Here is a 21,751-nt window from a genome sequence, read left to right as displayed (position 1 = left end):
TCAAAAGCACTCGCTCGGCTGAGTGCTTGGAGTTAACAGCTTTCCTGGGCAGTTAACCCTCTTAAGCCCCCTTAAACAGGCCAGCAAGAATCTGGTGGCATCTTGGCAAAGCCATAAGCTTCCACAGACTCTTTCGCTCAATGTGACCCGCTGTGGTCTTGTAAGGCACCACAAAAGCTTTCGGCAGTTTGCGTGCCTCGGTGCATTATCCACAAGACTTTAGGGAGGAATTAAACCAATTTAAATAAAGCTCTGGCACTTCCACACCACCTATATACAGTACTAGTGCTTCGCAAGGTATGTCTAACTTGGTTACTGAATTAATATACTGTATACACTTACATACACATATAGTATGAGACTCGTGAGTTCTAGTCCCACCTTAGGCAGGAAAGCCAGCTGGGTGACTTTGGGCCAATGATCAAGAGATTGTGAGTGACTTATAAAATTACTTATAAAGTAATAAAGGCAGGTTTTTACTCCATTTCATTCTTGTCATTTTAACTGTTTCTACATTCACCAAAAAAAACCCCCTCATATTTCTATTTTTATTGTTTTGCAAGCCGCCTAGAATCACTCTGGATAGTGAGATGGGTGACAAATAATGGTAATGAATAAATGAATAAAGAACTGAAATAAATAAGCGCAAATCTTTCTGTAGCCTTTTAAAGCAGCTGGGTTTTCCATTGGAACTGCCTCGCTTTGCTGCTTCAAAGCATTAGCTCACCCACTAAAGTAAATCCCAAAGATTAGGGCAATGGGAGAACCTAGATTTACACTGCACTGTTTAGGATTGAATTCTAATAGAGGAAATTTTCAAAGAGATCCAGGAAAGCGCCCTTATAAAAACAAACACTGCTTTAAAAAAAAAAGCAAATATTAGGGTTCCACCACAAAACCGCGCAGACTAAAGCGCGTGTGACTAAAGCGCGGTGACAAAACCGCACCGTCAAAACCGTGCGACAACAACGCGCCGACAACAGCGCGCCAACAGAAGCGCACTGTAACATAACCCTAAAAATAACCCTAAACCTAACCCTAAATCTAACGCTAAACCTACCCTAAACCTACCCTAAACCTAACCCTAAACCTAACCCTAACCCTAAACCTAACCCTAAACCTAACCCTAAACCTTACCTTAAGTTAAATCGCCCTTCTGTCGGCACGCTGTTGTCGGCGCGCTGTTGTGGGCGCGCTTTTGACATCGCGGTTTTAGCGCCGCGGTGTTGTCGGCACGCTTTTGACGTTCGCGGTTATGTCGTGCCACAAATATTAGTACCGCTTTATAAAGCTTTAGTAAGGCCACACCTGGAATGCTGCATCCAGTTTTGGTCACCACGTTATAAAAAAAGATGTTGAGACTTGGGGAAAAGTGCAAAGAAGAGCAACTGAGAGGATCAAAGGCCTGGAGACAAAAACATACCAAGAATGGTTGCAGGATTTGGGTTTGGCTGGTCGAGCAAAGGACCAGGAGGGGAAAGCAGTATTTTCTGGCTCATGCAACACACTGATAAGAGTTTGATTGGGGGCTATCAATTGAGGGTTAATGATCACAGATGGGTTTTCTCTAGGACACTCTGTGCCCAACCTGGGTTTATATGCTGAGAGAGGAACCAAAGAACCAAAGAGCCAAGGTGGCGCAGTGGTTAAATGCAGCACTGCAGGCTACTGCTAGATCAGCAGTTCAGCGGTTCAAATCTCACCGGCTCAGGGTTGACTCAGCCTTCCATCCTTCCGAGGTGGGTAAAATGAGGACCCAGATTGTTGGGGGCAATATGCTGACTCTCTGTAAACCGCTTAGAGAGGCCTGAAAGCCCTATGAAGCGGTATATAAGTCTACTGCTATTGCTATTGCTATAAAAGGGCTCCTCCATTCACACCACAAGCTGCACCACAGAAGAACCAGCCAAGGTGACCACTAACCAAGCCCAAAGGGGGGAAAAAACGCATCACAGCATCCCCGATGCATCCTTGTCTAATCTAAGGAAAGAGGTTTGTTTCTCATGCTGCGCCTAACCCTTCGGGGCTCCTTTCTCTGCAGGATTCGGGTTCCTGGGGGAAAGCCAGGCCATGATGGGTTTAACCCAGGTTTAAGGGGTCGTGCGAACGCAACCACGAGGTTCTTCTCTTTTTCACCCCCCTTTTACCTCTTCAGATAGTTCCTCCCGTACAGGATCTGCTGCAGCAAAGTCACCACGGCGAAGGCGCAGATGAAAATGAAAAGCAAACTTCGGTTCCCTAGCAAATCCCGGTTGAAAGTCGGGTCCGTGTAGTAGCCCATCCTGGCGGCGGAAGGGCGAAGGCGAGGCTGAAATCCGTCCGGTCAATCCCGGCTCCAAAGCCCCATTTATTCGGGCACCGGGACGGCCAGGCGGCGGGCGGCGGAACCGCTGGGGCGCCCCGGAGGAGCGCGAAAGCCAAGGACGCGCCGCCCCCGCATCGCGCCAGAGAACGGGACGGCGGAGCCGGGATGGGCGCCTTCCCAGCGACCCCGGCAAAGTTTCCCGGCCGCTTGGAAGAAGCGCGGCTCGGCAGAAGACCCGGCAGAACGGGTTCTTCTCCTCTCTCGTCCCTGCCGTCCCCGGCGCGCCCCCGAGGAAGGCGGCGGCGCTGCTGCTTTTCCCCGGGAGAAGCCAAGCAGGCGCGAAGAGCCCCAAAGTGGCCGCCGGCGCCGAACCCTTCCCAGCCCGACGCCTGGCGTGGCTTGACAAGGAAGGGCGGCCGGGGGGGATGGCGCGGAAAGCCGCAGTTCGCCGCGGCGACGCTCCGAGCCGCGTCCAAAGGCGGACGAGGGAGGGAGGGAGGCCGGGGGAGGGTCTCGCTTGGCGGGAGGGAAGCTGGGAGAGAATGGCTCCTCCGTCTCCTGTCTCGGCGATGCCTCCTCCTCCTCCTCCTCCTCCTCCTGCCTTGCGCCGGCTTCTCCTCTCCCCCTCCTCGCCTTCCTCACGCCGTCCAGCCTCGGAGAAAGCGAGCAAGGTCGCCGCGCCTCCCCTTCAAGGACGCGGGAGCGCCGCGCTGCCTCGCCGAAGCTCTGAGGGAAAGCCGGCTGGACACGCGGCCGCAGGCCGGAGACTTTCAAGGATTTTGTCGTGTCGTTCCCCCCCCCACACACACACATACACCCCCAAAGCCCCTCTTCCCCCCCCACCCCCACGTCTCCGTCTCAACCTTTGAGGTGTTTTAAGGGTGGTCCTCGGCTTACAACGGTTCGCTTCGGGACCGTTGGGTGAAGTGACTCTTTCTCTCCCCCCCCCCTCTGTCCAATATTTGAGGTGTTTCACAGATGGTCCTCGACTTACAACACTTCATTTAGTGACTGTTGGGTGAAGTGACTCTATCTCTTTGAGGTGTTTGACAGGTGGTCCTTGACTTACAATGCTTCATTTAGTGACCATTTGGTGAAGTGACTCCCCCCCTCCTCTCCATCCAACGTTTGAGGTGTTTGGCAGGTGGTCCTTGACTTACAATGCTTCATTTAGTGACCATTTGGTGAAGTGACTCCCCCCCCCTCCTTTCCATCCAACGTTTGAGGTGTTTGGCAGGTGGTCCTTGACCTGCAACGCTTTGTTTAGTGACATTTGGGTGAAGTGACTCTTTCTCTTTGAGGTGTTTGACAGGTGGTCCTTGACTTACAATGCTCCATTTAGTGACCATTTGGTGAAGTGACAGTTTCTCCCCCCTCTCTGTCCAACGTTTGAGGTGTTTCACAGGTGGTCCTCAACTTACAACAATTCATTTCGTTTAGGGACTGTTGGATGAAGTGATTTTTTTCTCTTTGAGGTGTTTGACAGGTGGTCCTTGACTTACAATGCTTCATTTAGTGACCATTTGGTGAAGTGACTCCCCCCCTCTATCCAACGTTTGAGGTGTTTCACAGGTGGTCCTTGACTTGCAACGCTTCGTTTAGTGACATTTTGATGAAGTGACTCTCTCTGAGGTGTTCGACAGGTGGTCCTCGACTTACAATGCTTCATTTAGTGACCATTTGGTGAAATGACTCTTTCTCCCCCCCCCTCTATCCAATGTTTGAGGTGTTTCACGGGTGGTCCTCAACTTACAACACTTCATTTAGTGACTGTTGGGTGAAGTGGCCATGGCTCTGAAAGCAAGGACTTAGGACTGTTTTTCACACTTAACGACCATTGTGGCGTTTGCCCAAGATCACCTGAGCAAAATCCGGACCCTTGGCAACCGACTCTTACTTAGGACAGGTAGCTTTACAGCCGCTCTCTAAGCGGTTTGGAAAGTCAGCACATTGCCCCCAACAGTCTGGGTTCTCGGTTTACCAACCTCGGAAGGGATCAGACCGAGTGCTGAAAAGGATGCGCGCACGAGTGCGGGATACTGGAGGACCAGCCGCCCAGTGTACATCAGTGGTGGGATTCAGCCAGTTCGCACCTATTCAGGAGAACCAGTTGGTAACTTTCTAAGCAGTTTGGAGAACCGATTGTTGGAAGAAATCTCCTTTTGGTTTTTTTTCCACTTTACAGGCTAATCCTTGTAAGGAAGGCAGGAAGGAAACATTCTGGTGTTGTTTCTAGCCTCATCTTTATTGCCCTGCTTGCAGAAACTACCTCTACGGTTAACCCTCATTACATTGTAACAGCTAAGGCAAAGCGCCCATCGACCTGAGTGACCTTGAGTTGGCCACGGCCACTCAATCACATGACCACCAAGCCCCGTCTACGCAGCTGGACATTAGAGCAGAGAACCGGTTGTTAAATTATTTGAATCCCACCACTGATGTACATGACTACCTGGTCTTCCAGTTTCTGACGTGCATGTGCATTCGAACACTAGTGCCGGAAACTGGAAAATCAGCAACCCCTTGTGCATACGCGCACCAGGAAGATGATCTTCCAGTTTCTGGTGCGTGTGTGCATTCCGGCCAGCTGGTCTCCCAGTTTCTGGCATGCATGCATGCATGAAACTGGCAGGGGTGCATCCGCGTGCCGGAAACCGGAAGATCATCTTCCCGGCATGCTGATGTGCACTGGGCAGTTGCTCTTTTGGTTTCTGGCACACGTGCGTGCATGTGTGCGCATGTTTCGGCACTCAGTCCTGAAAAGGTTCACCAATACTGCCCTAAGAGAGTGGTTATAAGTTGAGCACAATCTATACTTCATTTGTATTCTGTCCTATGGCTGACCTGTGTTGTGGTCCTCCAGCGGCCTGCAGAGCTGGCAGCAAAGTTGGACAGCAAGGAGGTTGGGGAGGAACATGGGCAAGTCCTGAAGTCTGGGGAAGGCTCGGATGAGGGCTCTGCATGGGAGGCAGAGAGGGGGTCAGGACCATCTGCGAGTTATGTGCTGCCTTCCGAGCCTCCAGAGTCAGACAGCAGCAAGGTAGAGGAACAGGGGGCGCCAGTTCGCGCAAGCGCAGTGCTGTCAGAAGGCAAGAACAGTTAAAAGAGAAGGGACAACTCAGGAGTAAGGTTTGGAAGTGATTGGCACCTCCCATAGGACATAAAGGAGGAGCAAAGGCACGTGAGCGTTTGCAGGAAGCAACTTGGTTCATGCTGGTCGGTTTACCTTCTGAAGCTCCGTTTGGACTCTGTGCTGCGTGTGGCCTTGCCAAGCTAATTGCCAATTAAGTCTTTGACAGCATTTTCAAAGAAGATATCAGCCTTTTCCCGAAGGACTTTGGCAGCCTACTGTAGAACTCTTTACAACTATTTGGGACTCATTAGGGGTTTTAATGAATATAATTCACAGCCTTTGAAATAAAAAGAAGGTTTTTGGACCTAATCATGTGCTTTTTGCTGTATCAGGAAGCCTAGGTCAGAACAATCTGATGATGACCACATCACGTTCACCCTTAGTGTTCCTCGTCAGTCTTCAGGTTCAGTCCCAGAGGTGCCTTTTTTCAAAAGGCGAGTGGAAATTTCTGGTTTTTCTTCGAAGACGTTTCGCTTCTCATCCAGAGCTGGAGAATCTTCTTGGATGAGAAGCAAAACGTCTTCAAAGAAAAACCAGAAATTTCCACTTGCCTCTTGAAAAAAAGCACCTTTGGGACAACTGTGACCTGGATGATTGAGAATCTCTGTAGACCTTCAAGGTTTAGTGTTTTCTGGGCTGCTAGTGTTCCAACATAATTTCTAGGACAGAGACAGAAATTGGAATAATGCCCGTAGATCTGTAAGAGCTTACGTGAGCAATTACTCACTTCAGTGGGTTAGTTCGATGTATTTGGTCCAGGCTTTTTTCAGAAGGGCAAGGCAGGCCTTAACGTACGACCACCATGGAGACTAAAAATTTCTGTTGTTAAGTGAGACGCTTGTTAAGCGAGTTACAACATTTCTGGGCACAGTCATTAAAGGAATCACTGCAGAAGTTAAGTGGGTAACACAGTTGTTAACTGAATCAGGTTCCCCCACTGATTTCACTTGCAAAAGGGGATCACGTGACCCCTGGGACTCACCGTCATAAAGATGAGTCAGTTGTCAGACATCTGAATTTTGATCACGTGCCCCTGGGGACGCTGCAAAGGCCATAACTGTGAAAAACGGCCAGTTTTTCTAGGGCTGAGAGAAAGTGACTGGCTCAAGGTCAGAAATTGGCTTTGGGCCTAAAACGTGGCTAGAACTCATAGTCTTCTGGTTTGTAGCCTGATGCCTTAACCCCGTGATGGCGAACCAATGGCACATGTGCCATAGGTGGCATGCAATTTCCAATTTTAATAGATTTGTATGCCGCCCAATCCCGAAGGACTCCGGGCGGCTTACATAAAAACAGTTTAAAAGCATTTAAAAAAAAGTTTAAAATACAGAACAAAGATGAGTTAAAGAAGGACACAACATACACTCGATCTTAATGGGGCTGAAGATCAGAGCTATTTCTGAGGCCACGCGAGGTGTTGCTCTGTCAGCTCCAGTGCGCATGTGTCCGCTGGCTAGCCGATTTTCAGCCTTGATTTTCGACCTTGATTTTCAGGCATTTTTCGCCCTCCGGAGGCTTCCCTGAAGTGTAAGGGTGTAAAAGCGCCAACGTGCAAACTGGAAGTCCATTCCCGAACTTCCGGTTTGTGTGTTGGGCCATTTTTCGCCCTCCCCAGGCTCCAAGAAAGCCGTGTGTGTGTGTGTCACGCACGAATATGCAGGAGGCACAATGTGTGTGTGGGGGCATTAAATTATGCGGGCGAGCAGACGAGCGTGCACGATAGCGCGCATGTGCATACTTTTGGCACCCGCGGTTAAAAAGGTTCACCATCAGTGCCTTAACCGCTACACCCACCCGGTTCTCAATTGTGCTAAAAGTAGTATAATTAAAAGTATGCCCTTTTTAATGTAAAGTATATCTAAAGCAGTCTGCCAGTGATTAAATGCCAAAATCAAACCATGGGTATCGCTCAACAATCTTAAAATAACATCATTTAAAATGCCCTTAGTGGATGTCATGTCATTTATTTATTTATTTATTTATTTCAAAACCCACTGACATATTCGTGGCTTTTAAAGGAATGAATTTGTTACCGTCTGCTGTCAAAGGAGGAGAAAGAGGGAGGCTGAAAGTTTTGGGAAGCAGTCCTTGACATACGACAGTTTATTTAATGACCATTCAAAGTTACAGCACTGAAAAAAATGACTTATAATGACCGGTTTTCACACTTACGCCGTTGCAGCACCCCCATGGTCATGTGATCAAAAGGCGGCAACTGATTCATATTTACGACGGTTGTGGTGTCCCGGGGTAAAGCGACCGCCTTTTGCGACCTGACAAGCAAAATCAATGGGGAAGCCCGATTCACTTAACAACTGTGTTACTAACTTAACAACTGCAACCATTCGCCTAACAACGATGGCAGGTAAAGTCATAAAACGAGGCAAAATTCACTTAACTGTCTCACTTAGCAACCGAAATTGTGGTCATAAGTCGAGGACTGCTTGTAGCCCAGGTATGTATTTAGCCTCCTTGTGGAGTACTGCAAACCTGTTACCATGACAACTCCACTGTGCTGTACAGTAGAAGCCATTTTAAGGCACAACAGACTATATCTTAGCAGAACTTGAATCCAAAATGCACACTATCACTGTCAAAAGTATTGTAACACTATAGATATAATTCTGTCCTTTTCATTTCAGCAGCCCAAGCGTTCTGGAGTTATGCTGGAACACGCAGACACAGACACCCAAGGGGTGTTAGGAGTGTCTTATCCCCACAGTATTTTGTTCCAGAGAGTAAGTCATCTGTGTACCAAGTTTAGTTGAAATTGTGCGAGGCATTCCAGAGTTATGCTGGAACACACACACACAGCCATTTTTATATATGTAGTTTTGGGTCTTCCTCAGCCATTAATTCCTTTTGATGAGTTATGACAGAGTTATGACAGAAAACTTCTCTTTTGATGAGTTATGGCAGGATGATGGTGAAGATAATTGCTTTTATTGTGATGTTCATCCCTGCCTTTGCTTCGGCTCTTCATCCTAAAAGGTTTTCGCTCCCCTAAAATGTCCTAGGATTTAGGATTTTGTCAACCACTTCTGGATTCTGTAATTAGAAGCAATGCAGAAGTGCATTTCATGAATAAATAATGCAACCTCAGCAATAAACTGAAATTTAACAGTGTCATGAGAGATGAAGGATACAGGACTGTTTAAACAAAGGCCATCCCAGCTCCTAAGTTTGTTAGTTTGTTTCTGTTTCCTCCTTCCTTCCTTCCTTCCTTCCTTTCTTCCCTTCCCTTTCTATTTGTCTTTCTCTCTTTTTCTTTTCTCTTTCTTTCCTTTGCTTTTCTTTCTGTCTTCTTCCTTTTTCTTTCTTTTTTCCCTTTCCTTTCCTTTCTGTTTTCTTTCTTTCCTTTCTGTCTTCTTTCTTTTTCTTTTTCTTTTTCCCTTCCTTCCTTCCTTCCTTCCTTTCTTCCCTTCCCTTTCTATTTGTCTTTCTCTCTTTCTTTCTTTTTCTTTTCTTTTTCTTTCCTTTGCTTTTCTTTCTGTCTTCTTTCTTTTTCTTTCTTTCTTCCCTTTCCTTTCCTTTCTGTTATCTTTCTTTCCTTTCTGTCTTCTTTCTTTTTCTTTTTCTTTTTCTTTTTCCCTTCCTTCCTTCCTTCTATCCTTCCTTCCTTTCCTTACCTGTCTTCTTTTCTTTCTTTGTTTCTCTCTTTGTTTCTTTCTCTGCTTACTTGCATACTTACTTAATATTTTATAAATGTATCTAATGCTCCTTCCTTCCTCCTGTTTTCCCCAAAACAACAACCCTGTGAGGTGGGTTGAGCTAAGAAAGCAACTGGCCCAAGGTCATCCAGCTGGCTTTCAGGCTTATGGCGAGACTAGAACTCATCGTCCCCTGGTGATTGACTCAAAGTCTCCCAGCTGACTTTTATGCCTACAACGGGACTAGACTTCACTGTCTCCTGCTGATTTGCCCAAAGTCACCCAAATGGCTTTCATGGCTAGAGCCAGACTTGGACTCAGAGTTTCCTGCTTTCTCGCCTGCCTGGTGCCCTAAACCAGGGGTCTCCAACCTTGGCAACACAACGCTGGCTGGGGAATTCTCGGAGTTGAAGTCCTCCAGGCTTAATGTTGCCAAGGTTGGAGACCCCTGCCTTAAACCATTAGACCAAGGATGTCATGGGCTGCAATTCACAAAGCTGACAGAGCCAGAACAAAGTCTTTGATTTGATTGCATCTGAAGCTAATTACTAAAATACAGATGCTAAGAATACTGTCCTGTCGTTTCATGTTATAATTCTCTCTTTTCTGTCACATGAAAAACAAAAATTGCTTGCTTGGGTTTCTGGAGACCTTGATAGACTTCCCAGGCCTTCAGCTCCGGAGGCATGCGTTTATACAAGTCTGAAAATAGGCAGCTTCCCACCACTATGGAGGAGGTATGGTGAAGATCAGGCCTTCTTCAACTTTCCATAGAGAAAGTCAGGCTGCCCTTCAGCTTTTCATGGTGAAAGTCAGGCCTTCTCCGTCTTCCCATGAAGAAAGTCAGGCCTTCTCCAGCTTTCCATGCAAAGAGCAGATCTTTTTCAGCTTTCCATGGAGAAAGTCAGGCCTTCTTCAGCTTTCCACAGTGAACATCAGATGTTCTCCAGCTTTCCATGGCAAAGGCAGGCTTTCACAAGTTCCCCATGGTGAATATCAGAACTTCTCCAGCTTTCCATGGAGAAAGTCAGGCCTTCTCCAGTTTTCCAGGGTGAAAGTCAGGCCTTCTCCAGTTTTTCAGGGTGAACATCAGATCGTCTCCATCTTTCCACAGTGAATATCAGATGTTCTCCAGCTTTCCATGGCAGAGGCAGGCTTTCACAAGTTCCCCATGGTGAATACCAGAACTTCTCCAGCTTTCAATAGAGAAAGTCAGGCCTTCTCCAGCTTTCCAGGGTGAAAGTCAGGCCTTCTCCAGTTTTCCAGGGTGAACGTCAGATCGTCTCCATCTTTCCACAGTGAATATCTAATCGTCTCTAGCTTTCCATGGAGGAAGTCAGGCTTTCTCCAACTTTCCATGGCAAAGATCAGGTCTTTTTCAGCTTTCCATGGAGAAAGTCAGACCTTCTTCAACTTGTGCTCCCTCCAGATGCATCACATTCCCTCCCAACATGGATCCTTCTCTAAATGTTGTGCATTTAGCCGTGGAAGAAAGCCTGACAGAGCTGAGTCAGACCCTTCCACTTAAGGCTGAGCTCTGAACAGCTGCATGTTTAAAAATTGCTTCTGACTCCGGAACAGCTAGAAAAGATGTTTTAGGAAAATCTCTCAGAAGCTCAAAGAAAAGCTTTACCGGTTCTGGAAGAAGCCACCCACCAGCCTCCTTCCTGACTGGGACCAACTGGAATTCAGGAGGACCAAGAGCTGCTATTTATAGAGGTTGCTTAAGAACTTGAATTACGTCAGGAACATCTTACCGATGATGTTTAACTATCGTCTAAAGCCCTGAGTTTCCATTTCTTCCTAAACACCTTCAGTTTGTTTAGATTCAAAACCCCACTTTTACTAATATTATGGTTTTAAACGGCTTTGGAAGGGATCTTGGGAGGTCTTTTGGTCCAACCCACTGCTCAGGTAGGGAATGCTGTAGTAATGCTATAGTTAATCAGTGATGATTAACCTTTTTGGTGCCGAGTGCCCAAAGCAGCCGCGGCCAGAACCCCAAAATGCAATGCGAGCGCCCCCTCTCGCACATCAGTGGTGGGTTTCAAAAATTGTTCAAACCTACTCTGTGGGTGTGGCCTCCTTTGTGGGAGTGGCTTGCCACCCATGTGACCGGATGGGAGTGGCTTGCCGCCCATGTGACCGGAAATGAAGATGCCGACGACACTTGTCAGAACCACCTTAAATTACCTCACACACAGCACTGGCATGCATAAGAATAGGATGTCAACTTGGTTTTGAAAAGGCATCTTTGGTTTGCGTTAAAACAACTTCAACACACGCAACGTTCTGATTGCACCACAAACGCAGTAGTCATCCTTACCTTTCACAGAGGCACTGAGCTTTACAAATAGGAGCATGATAGTGTAGAATAATCATATCCAAGGACCAGAGGTGGGTTTCAAAAGATTTTGGAACCTCTTCTGTAGGTGTGGCCTGCTTTCCGGGTCCACTGGTGGAACCTCTTCTAACCGGTTCGGTAGATTTGACGAACCGGTTCTACCGAATAGGTTCGAACTGGTAGGAACCCACCTCTGCCGCACATACACCCTGCTCCCCCCTCTTGAGTGTCCCCCGCACATGCACCCTGCCACTCCACCCATTTTTTGCTTCCAAGTTGGTGCAGAAGGCCTTCCAGGCTCAAAAAAGGGTGGGGGGGGGCACGCACATGCGCAAACTTCCAAAATGCAATGAGAGCATCCCTGCACATACACCCCACCCCTCACGCATGCATCCCTGCATGTGCCCTGAAGCAGAGACCTGAAGCCCAGCTGGCCAGTGGGAGGTGCACGCGCATGCACAGTGGAGCTGGCTGGGGTGACTGTTGGCGTGCCTGCAGAGAGGGCTCTGCGTGTCCCCTGTGGCATGCGTGCCATAGGTTCAGCATCACGGTGCTATACCATTTCAGACAAATGGTAGTCCAATTTCGATCCATAACTCTGTTATTGGCTGCAGAGACCTTTCCCGAAGGGCTTCTGACAGTGAAATGAGGCTGGGGAGGGGGGGGTGCATCAATCCAGAGCCCATTTCCCAGCTGCAGAGGGTTTTCCAGAAGGGATTCTGACAACAAAAAAGAGTCCAGGAGCAATGCGCACGAGCGGCGGCAAGTGACCGCAGAAGAAGTGGGCTGGGAAGGCAAGGCAGATATCAGGGTAGCGAGGCCTGGTAAGTAGGGCAGCTCCACCCACCCACCATCCCCACCCCAGCTTAATTTTTACCCATGTACTTCACCTCACCTCCTGCATCTTGGAATAGACAGGGTCTTAATTAGGGCTTAGTCCTCCGGGATTGGGCGGCCTATAAATCCATTAAATAATAATTATTATTATTATTATTTGTGAGTAGGGCTTATATTGGTGCACATGTAAAAATCAAGCTAGGACTTCAGGATACGTCATATTTTTGGGGAAACATGGTACCACAGAGACTGTGGTGGGTTCCGGATCCCGTTGCAACCGGTACGGGGCCCAGCGTCCACCACATGAACATGCGCAGCGTGTGCATGCGTCCTTACCTCTTGCAACACCTCTGCGAGCCTCTGCAACGCTCCAGCTGCTCAGCGGAGCATCGCGCAGGGGCCGGGTGTTCCGTGAACAGAAGCACCGAAGAGCGCAAATACAGGTAAGGAGCTCGGGCGTGCGGGTGGGCCCTCCAGAGCACCATACCGGAACGATACCCGGTGCTCCGGGCAGGCACCGGTACGCTAGTACCGGGATGTACCGCCTGCAACCCTCCAGTGCACGGAGAACAGCACACACACTGCTAGAGAGAAGTTCCCTGAAAGTCTGAAAGCTCGGAAGACAAAACCGCTAGTCCTGGTAACTGAGTGATTGGCTCCTATGATAATCAGAATCCGCACCTACGTACAAGCCATCCATTTTTATTCATCACTATTTACTATTACTACTTTTTATTCAATAACATTGCCGCTTTGGAAAATACAATTTGTTTTGGACGGTGAGACCGAAAGAAAAATTTGGGATTATTGCAGCTGTCTTGTATGCAAACACTTTAAACATGAGAATTAAATTAAATAATTGCCCTATAGAAATGACTATTAGCCAAAGTACCACCAAGAGCTGCAACAAGGCACACATTTCTACTACAAATGGTTTACAGGCTGAGTTAACACACTGCCAATATGTATAGTCATGGTGTTTGGATAACCAAAATGTCAAGCCTGCAGCCACATTTTCCTGTGGGTCTTTGGCCTGCCACACTTTCTATTATTCTACTATGCATTTTCTATTGTGGGAAAATGGGAGGGGAGGGATTGTATGGAGTTGGATGATATGCAGCCATAACAAAATTCTTTCTAGAAAGCCAAGGTCATCCTTTGTCTCTGCACCTCTGCACCTGACTGGAACTGGATGGGTGGAACTGCCAGCATGGCAGTGGGAGATTGGACCATGGGATGGACTTGTGGGTGTGGGGGAGAAGATCTTGAACTTTCAACTGGGTGGGGAAAACCAGGAAGCTTTCAGATTTGGGTTTTCCCAGATGTGCCAACATGGCTCTCTTAATAAATGGGAACTTTGAGCAGTATTTTGCCTTGGACTCTGATTTAATTTTGGATGCTATTTGGAACCCTGACACAAAATTTATTGGCATCACATGTTGTGCAAAGATGTAAACTATGCAGACTGCAATAGATGTTTAAGTCATAAAATGTTTTATAAAATTTGCCAAATTTCAATTCCACAGGAATCAGGGGGTCACAGATTTTGGACACATTATGTAAGTTAGTCCATTTGGAGTACCTTGGTTGAAAAACTCTTGCCCTATGATGTACGAATTTGCCCAGTTAAAGGTTACAGGAATAAGAATATTAGTAACAAATACATATAAGCGCTCCTCCTTGTTGAACATTTTAGTCGTGCCAATGAATGACTGTCTATCTGCACCCATATGTTTCATCATCTATATTGGGAACTGCTGGGTGCTGAGATTGGTAACATAGCATCAATCTATCTGCAACAACCTGCCCTGTCTGACTTCAATCCTTTCCATTTAAAAACCGTTTTGCGGAATTCTAAATGCTTCTTGACATGGTGTGGGTCCCTCAAAAATTGGAAGGGAGAGAGCTGAGGCCCAGTTCTTACTAAGCTATTCACTTTAACCCCCAGAATTCCCGGAGAAAGGAATAGCAACAGCACTTATATACAGTACAGGGGTGAAATCCAGCAGGTTCTGACAGGTTCTGGAGAAATGGTAGCGGAAACTTTGAGTAGTTTGGAGAACTGGTAGCAGAAATTTTGAGTAGTTTGGAGAACCGGCAAATGCCACCTCTGGCTGGGAATGGAGATTTTGCAGTATCCTTCCCTTGGGGTGGGGTGGGAATAGAGATTTTGCAGTATCCTTCTGCCATGCCCACCAAGCCATGCCCACAGAACCAGTAGTAAAAAAAATTGAATTTCACCACTGCTTATATACCTCTTCACAGTGCTTTTATAGCCCCCTCTAAGCGGTTTACAGGGTCAGCCTCTTGTCCCCAACAATCTGGGCCCTCATTTTACCCACCTCGGAAGGATGGAAGGCTGAGTCAACCTTGAGCCTGGTGAGATTTGAACTGCCAAATTGCAGGTAGCTGGCAGTCAGCAAAAGTAGCCTGCAGTACTGCATTCTTATGTCCTGATCATTAGTGATCCTTCTACCGAACTGCCTGGTTTTGACCCACCTCGCTGTGTCTGGACCAAATTGAACAGAATTAGGTTTGATACAGGAAGAAGAACTGATACTGCCCTGTATCAGTGAGTCTGGAAAGATTCCCCTCGTTGCGATTGTGGTGCTGATATACAAACTACTAGCTGGATACCAGTGCTTCACGATGAAGCTATGTGATCGGGCTATGCAGGAGAAATTCAGTTCATAATCCGTTGGCTCAGTGGTGGTTGGTGATTGAAAGGGAATATCAGTCCCACCGCCTTGAGTCCGGAGGCAGTTCCATAGGTGGAAGGCATAGACATTTTGGTGAGGTACTGACGTTTAGTACTGTAAGTAGCCCCAGACTACTCCTGAGTGAAGGAGTGGAATATCTGCCAGTTTGAACTGAGGTAACAGAATGTGAGGCAACTGGAAGTTGGAACAGAGTTCTTTTCAGGTGAGGAGGGGGGGGGGTAGAATGTTTAACTCCTTAGCATCAGAGCATGTTAATATAAGGCAACTGGCAGTTGGAACAGAGTTCTTTTCAGGTGGGGAGGGGGAGTAGAACTCCTTAGCATCAGAGCGTGTTAATTACTGTATAAAAAATACTAATCATCTGATGGTCATTTCGAAAAATCCTTTCTTAGTGAGCACCTGTTCTCTGGTTCCCTAGAACAGGAGTGTCAAACTCAGTTTCATTGAAGGCTGCATCAGGGCTGTGGTTGACCTCGGTGGGGCCAGGTGGGATGGCCAACTGGGTAAGTGCGGCCAGCTTGACGCCACTCACTGGGCCTGGCCAACTGGGTGGGCGTGGCCAGACGCCACTGCCCAAACTGTTGGCCTGTTTCCTCTTTGCACTGGGTAGATCGGGCTGAAGCCACACTGGCCCGATGTTTCTTCTTCACATTAGGTAGACCGGCCTGAAGCGCCATGGGCCACCCCCTTACATTTTCCAAGATGGCCCCATGGACCAGATCCAATCACAATCACCCCATGGATCTTGTATTTGACACCCCTGCTCTAGAAGATCTGTACGAAGCAATGACAGGTAATATCAGTGTTCCAATATCTCAGGGGCTGCCACAAAGAAGAGGGAGTCAAACTATTCTCCAAGGCACCTGAGGGTAGAACAAGAAGCAATGGGTGGAAACTAATCAAGGAGAGAAGGAACCTAGAACTAAGGAGGAATTTGCTGACAGAACAATTAATCAGTGGAACAGCTTGCCTCCAGAACTTGTGAATGCCCCAACACTGGAAGTCTTTAAGATGTTGGATAGCCATCTGTCTGAAACGGTATAGGGTTTCCTGCCTAGGCAGGGGGTTGGACTAGAAGACCTCCAAGGTCCCTTCCAACTCTGCTATTCTATTGTATTGTATATGCCTGGAGTGTTGAATTGGACATCCAGTTATGAGGCCACTGTGGTATTCCTGTTGAAGAATGGTATATAATTATGTTCATTGTGGGTATATTTTTACTTCTGTCATGTTCTCATCGCATGCTAAATAAATAAATAATAAAACCATTTGGCTTTTAAGGAAATAAAACTTTTTTTATATATATACACGACCTCTATTTGCTTTTCTGGTTTTATTTTATACACAGTTATTTGATGGTTTTATAGCAGGAGATCTTTAGCAGCCCTGACATTATTTAGGGATCCATTAATGACATGTTTGAAGGGTATTTTATTGTCAGATATTCTTGTTCTCCATTGCCCGTGGAGCTGGCTTGCCGGGAGCGTGTGATTTATAAATAGGGCAAATAAATAAATTCGAGCCAATCTTGGCTGGCATTTTGGGTGCTTTCCAAAAGCCCTAATGTGTTCACTAGGATGAAATCTGAGACCTGCTCTCTACGGAGTGAGATGATTTAAGTCCATCTGCCAAGCGGTTTGGACCTCCCATATCCAAAGATCCTTAGATCCAAGTTTCTGCTATCCAAAGATCCTTAGATCCAAGAAAGCACATCTCTCTATTCCATCTGCCTCCTCTCCTAGAAGGGGTTGGAGAGGGGTAACTATGAGAGGGATCTTGGAGGATCCCAATTAAATATGAGCCAACAGTATTCAGCCGCCACCAAAAGAACTAAGTGTCAGCCCTGCAGCTGGTTCCTTTTGGCCTGCCACACTAATATTCTATTCTATTATGCTGTTTCATTAGTGGGGAATTGGGAGGGGGAATAGTAAGGAGTAGAGCAATAGCAGTTAGCAATAGCAGTTAGACTTATATACCGCTTCATAGGGCGGTTTACAGAGTCAGCATATCGCCCCCACAGTCTGGGTCCTCATTTCACCCACCTCGGAAGGATGGAAGGCTGAGTCAACCTTGAGCCGGTGAGATTTGAACCGCTGAACTGCAGATAGCAGTCAGCTGAAGTGGCCTGCAGTACTGCACCCTAACCACTGCGCCACCTAGAACATGATGTTGCCAAAAGAAAATTCTTTCTAGAAAGCCAAGGTCATCCTTTGTCTCTGCACCTCTGCACCTGACCGGAACTGGATGGGTGGAAGATGCCAGCGTGGCGGTGGGAGATTGGACCATGTGATGGAATTGTGGGTGGAGGGGGGCAGGATCTTGAACTCTCAACTGGGTGGGGAAAACCAGGAAGCTTTCAGATTCGGGTTTCCCACAGATGTGCCAACATGTCTCTCTTAATAAATTGGAACTTTTGAGCAATGCTTTGCCTTGGACTCTGATTTAATTTTGGATGTTATCTGGAACCCTGACACTAAGTTGCATTAACAGAGGGATTCAATCAATCACGTCAGGTATTAGTAAGTCCTGAAGATCTAGAATACTGGATCCAGTTTTGGTCACCACATTATTAAAAAGATGCTGAGGCTGTAGAACAGGGGTTAGGGAAGTGAGGGCGAACCTTTTCAGCACCGAGTGCCCAAACTGGAACATGTGTGCGCTTATGTGCATGTATGCACATGTGCGCCAGGGCCCAGGAACTCCGAAGACCAGCTGATCGGTGTGCATGTGCAGGCCAGGCACCTGGTCTTCTGGCTTCCGGCGCACGTATGCCACCTGGTCTTCACGCGTGCTGGATCCCAAAGACCAGGTGGCCGGCACGCGCATGTGCACTGGCCAGCTGGTCTTCGGGATTCTGGGGCTCTGGCATGTGCAAAGATTGCCGGTGTGCATGCATGTGCCGGAAACCGAAAGAGCAGCTGGCAACGGGACATGTGCCCACAGAGAGGGCTCTGTCTGCCCCCCCCGGCACACACGCCACAGGCTTGCTCTCATGGGTTTAGGGTTTGCAAACATCTGACAAGCAAAGTCGGTGGGGGAAGAACTGCATGATTCACTTAACAACTTTGGCAAGAGAGGTCATAAAATGGGGCAAAACTCACTTAACAACTGGCTTGTTTAGCGCCTGAATTTTTGGGCTCAGCTACGGTCGTAAGTCAAAGAGTATTGACATAGGCAAAACCAATCTGCCCCACGGCGTTCAGTGTAGCCTCAGCAACCATAATTCACTGCCCAGCCACTTTCTCCCCGCCCTGCCTTCTCTACAGGGTTGTTGTTCTGGAGAGAAAAGTCAAAGGGCAACCGCACCTACGTTGCCTACAGCTGACTCTCCTGCAGGAAGGGCAGCATATGAAGAAATGCAGGCAGTCTCGACTTACAATGGTTCATTTAGCGACCGTTCAAATTTACGACGGCCCTGAAAAATATGACTTATGACCATTTTTAGACTTAGAGGCTTAGAATAACTTTATTTCACTTTGAATGCACACTAATCATCATACATTAAAATGAAATTTCATTGCATGCAGCTCTCAAAGGGTCTCCACCTCTAATATACACAACATAAACATGATAAAACAAATAAATATGCATATACCTACATATTGTGGCCCAGCAGGAGCCGTTGGAGTGCCCCCAGACTCTGACAGCAAAGGGCCCTATGAGTTGGCCCTGGAGGATGTGGAGGACCCTGGACAGAGTTCTTGACTCTGAGCAGGGCAAAGAGAGACTGGTTGGCCACCAGGTGGCGCCTGAGCCTTGGATCAGTGGAGAGGAGACAAGGGAGAGTGATCCAGAAACCAACTGTGAGTTGTTCCAGGATGCACGCCATCGAAGAGCTACTCGGCGTCAAGAACAACTACGTAATTACAGGAGGTAATTACGCTCGGCTGATGGTCATTAGGCTCCACTCCAGACTATAAAAGAGACTGCTTGTTCCATGCCCTTCTTGCAGAAATCAATGCTTGGACTAAAGAGAAACTAACTTGGCAGGCTGGATTGCTGCCAGAGTTTGTTTGCATTGCTGCCAAGGTTTGTCGGACGTGCTGCCAAAGTCCTTATCTGTTTGTTTACTTGGCTTTCAGCCACCAAGAGTCTGGACTTGTTATTAAAGGACATTCTCATTTAAGCTTATCTCGGCATTCATTACTGGACGGAGGAGGGAGTCAGAACACCTACATATATTATATGATACAAAGAAGCAACACAGTCTAGTTCGGATGTATACATATACAAACAAAGCTGTTACAGAATCTGGTAGACCTGCTAGAAATACTTCGAAAACTCCTCCCAGAGGGGAGCAACAGAAGCAGACCGTGAAGTGGGTGTGTGGGGTCTCTAACAATGCTCTAAGCACATAGTACTTGTAAGTGGTATCCTGAGTAACAGAAAGCAAGCTTCCTGTAATCTCCACTGTCTTCACCACTCTCTGTATGGACTTTCTATCTGAGACACTGCGGCCACCAAACCAAACAGGTGATTGTTAAATCAATCTCAGTTGTGGTTCTGTACAAAGTGGCCAGGAGGGAAGGAGGAAGATGTGCTCTCCTCCTCCGATGCAGGAAATGAAGACGCTTCATTTCACGCTTCACTAAGGACGACATGTGGAGAGTCCAGATTGTTAATTATCTGCTCCCCCGGTTACCTTTTCACAATTACTTGCGACCTTCAAAAATCAAAATTCAGGTGCTGGGCAACTAGTTCATGTTTATGACCATTGCTGTGTCCCACGGTCACGTGATGCCCTCTGGCGACCTTCTGACAAGCAAAGTCAATGGGGAAGCCAGATTCACTTAACAGCCAAGTGACTATCTTTACAACTGCGGTGATTCACTTAACAACTACCTGGTTGCAACTGGCTGGTCGCGAACAGCAGGGAGGTGACACGTGGCTGGATCCAGACGATAGTTAACACCTCTCTCCGGGAGGGATCCTTCCCACTCCTTCTAAAGGTTGCAGTGGTGAGACCCCTCCTGAAGAAGCCATCTTTGGATCCAGCCATCTTGAGCAACTACCGTCCAGTTTCCAAGTTTGGGAAGATTGTTGAGAAAGTGGTGGCCTTTCAATTCCGGCCGTCCTTGGATGAAACCGATTATCTGGATTCCTTTCAGTCTGGATTCAGGCCTGTCTACAGCATAGAAACTGCTTTGGTCACGCTGATCAATGATCTCTGGAGAGCCAGGGATAGGGGCCATGCCTGTATCCTAGTGCTCCTTGACCTCTCAACGGCCTTCGATACCATCGACCATGGTATCCTTCTGCGACGGTTGCGGGAGGTGGGAGTGGGAGGCACCGTTCTTCGGTGGTTCTCCTCCTACCTCTCAGACAGGTTGCAGTCGGTGTTGGTTGGAGGGCAGAGATCGACCCCCAGGCCCCTCAATTATGGGGTGCCGCAGGGTTCGGTCCTGTCCCCCCTCCTATTTAATATCTACATGAAGCCGCTGGGTGAGATCATGCGTCGGCACGGGATAAAATACCACCAATACGCGGACGATACTCAGCTGTATCTGTCCGCCCCGTGCCAACTCAGTGAAGCGGTTGAAGTGATGTGTCAGTTCCTGGAGGCTGTCAGGGTCTAGATGGGAATGAACAAGCTTGCACTCAATCCCGACAAGACTGAGTGATGCTCCCTCCCAAAGATTGGCCATGTACTCCATCTCTCAGGCTGGGGGGTGAAATTATACGCCCCTCAGAAAGGGTTCGCAATTTGGGAGTCCTCCTGGACCCACAGCTGACTTTAGAACATCATCTGTCAGCTGTGACCAGGGGGGCATTTGCCCAGGTTCGCCTGGTGCACCAATTGCGACCCTACCTGGACAGGGAGGCCCTTCGAATAGTCACTCACGCCCTTGTGACCTCAAGACTGGACTACTGTAACGCACTCTACATGGGGCTGCCCTTGAAGAGTATTCGGAGACTTCAGCTTGTCCAGAATGCAGCCGCGCGAGCGATTGTGGGTGCACCTCGGTACACCCACGTTACACCTATCCTCCGCGAGCTGCACTGGCTGCCCATTGGGCTCCGGACACACTTCAAGGTGCTAGTCGTTACTTTTAAAGCCCTGCATGGTATTGGACCTGGGTACTTGAGAGACCGACTCCTGCCAATTACCTCCCTACGACCAATTAGATCCCACAGATTAGGCCTCCTCCGAATTCCACCGGCCAGCCAGTGTCGAATGGCAACTCCCCGGGGGAGGGCCTTCTCTGTGGCTGCTCCGGCCCTCTGGATCGATCTCCCCATTGAGATCCGGACCCTCACCACCCTTCCGGCTTTCCGCAAAGCCACTAAGACCTGGTTGTTCCGGCAGGCCTGGGGCTGATGAATTTCCAGCCCCACTTGAATTGTTGCGACTGTTGCTGTGTTTTAATTTGTCTGTCTTTTGTTTCCTATTTGTATCCCCTCTTCCCCTTTGGTTGTTAGCTGCCCTGAGTCTCTCGGGAATAGGGCGGCATACAAATTGAATAAACATCAAACATCAACTGTGGTAGGAAAATTCATAAATTCATAAAAACTCACTTAACCGATGTCTCACTTGGCAACATAAATTTTAGGCTGTGGTTGTAAGTCGAGGATTACTTGTAATCATCCTCAAAGCTAAACCTGGCTAATCAATTGCACAGATGCAGAAAATGGGAGACGCTGTTTTTTTTTATTCAAAGGGGGAAGTTTTTAACCTTTCGGGGGCCGGAGACAATGAGGACTGGAGCCTTGGAGACAAGCAAAGCCCACCTCAAATTAATTGCGTTGAACAAAGGAAGCTTA

The 21,751-nt window shown here is 47.8% G+C and overlaps 1 protein-coding gene across 1 annotated transcript in view; it reads right to left on the bottom strand.

Moving 5' to 3' along the window:
• Positions 1–2,281, bottom strand: part of LOC116506260 (alpha-2,8-sialyltransferase 8E-like) — a 60,219-nt gene extending 57,938 nt beyond the window's left edge. The window contains 1 exon segment of the mRNA XM_032213908.1: positions 2,148–2,281. Coding sequence (XP_032069799.1) covers positions 2,148–2,281 — 134 coding nt within the window.
• Positions 2,282–21,751: the final 19,470 nt, after the last annotated feature.

The sequence above is a fragment of the Thamnophis elegans genome, chromosome 3 (assembly GCF_009769535.1).
Source record: "Thamnophis elegans isolate rThaEle1 chromosome 3, rThaEle1.pri, whole genome shotgun sequence".
Lineage (NCBI taxonomy): Eukaryota > Metazoa > Chordata > Lepidosauria > Squamata > Colubridae > Thamnophis > Thamnophis elegans.
This window is presented reverse-complemented; position numbering and strand designations above follow the sequence as displayed.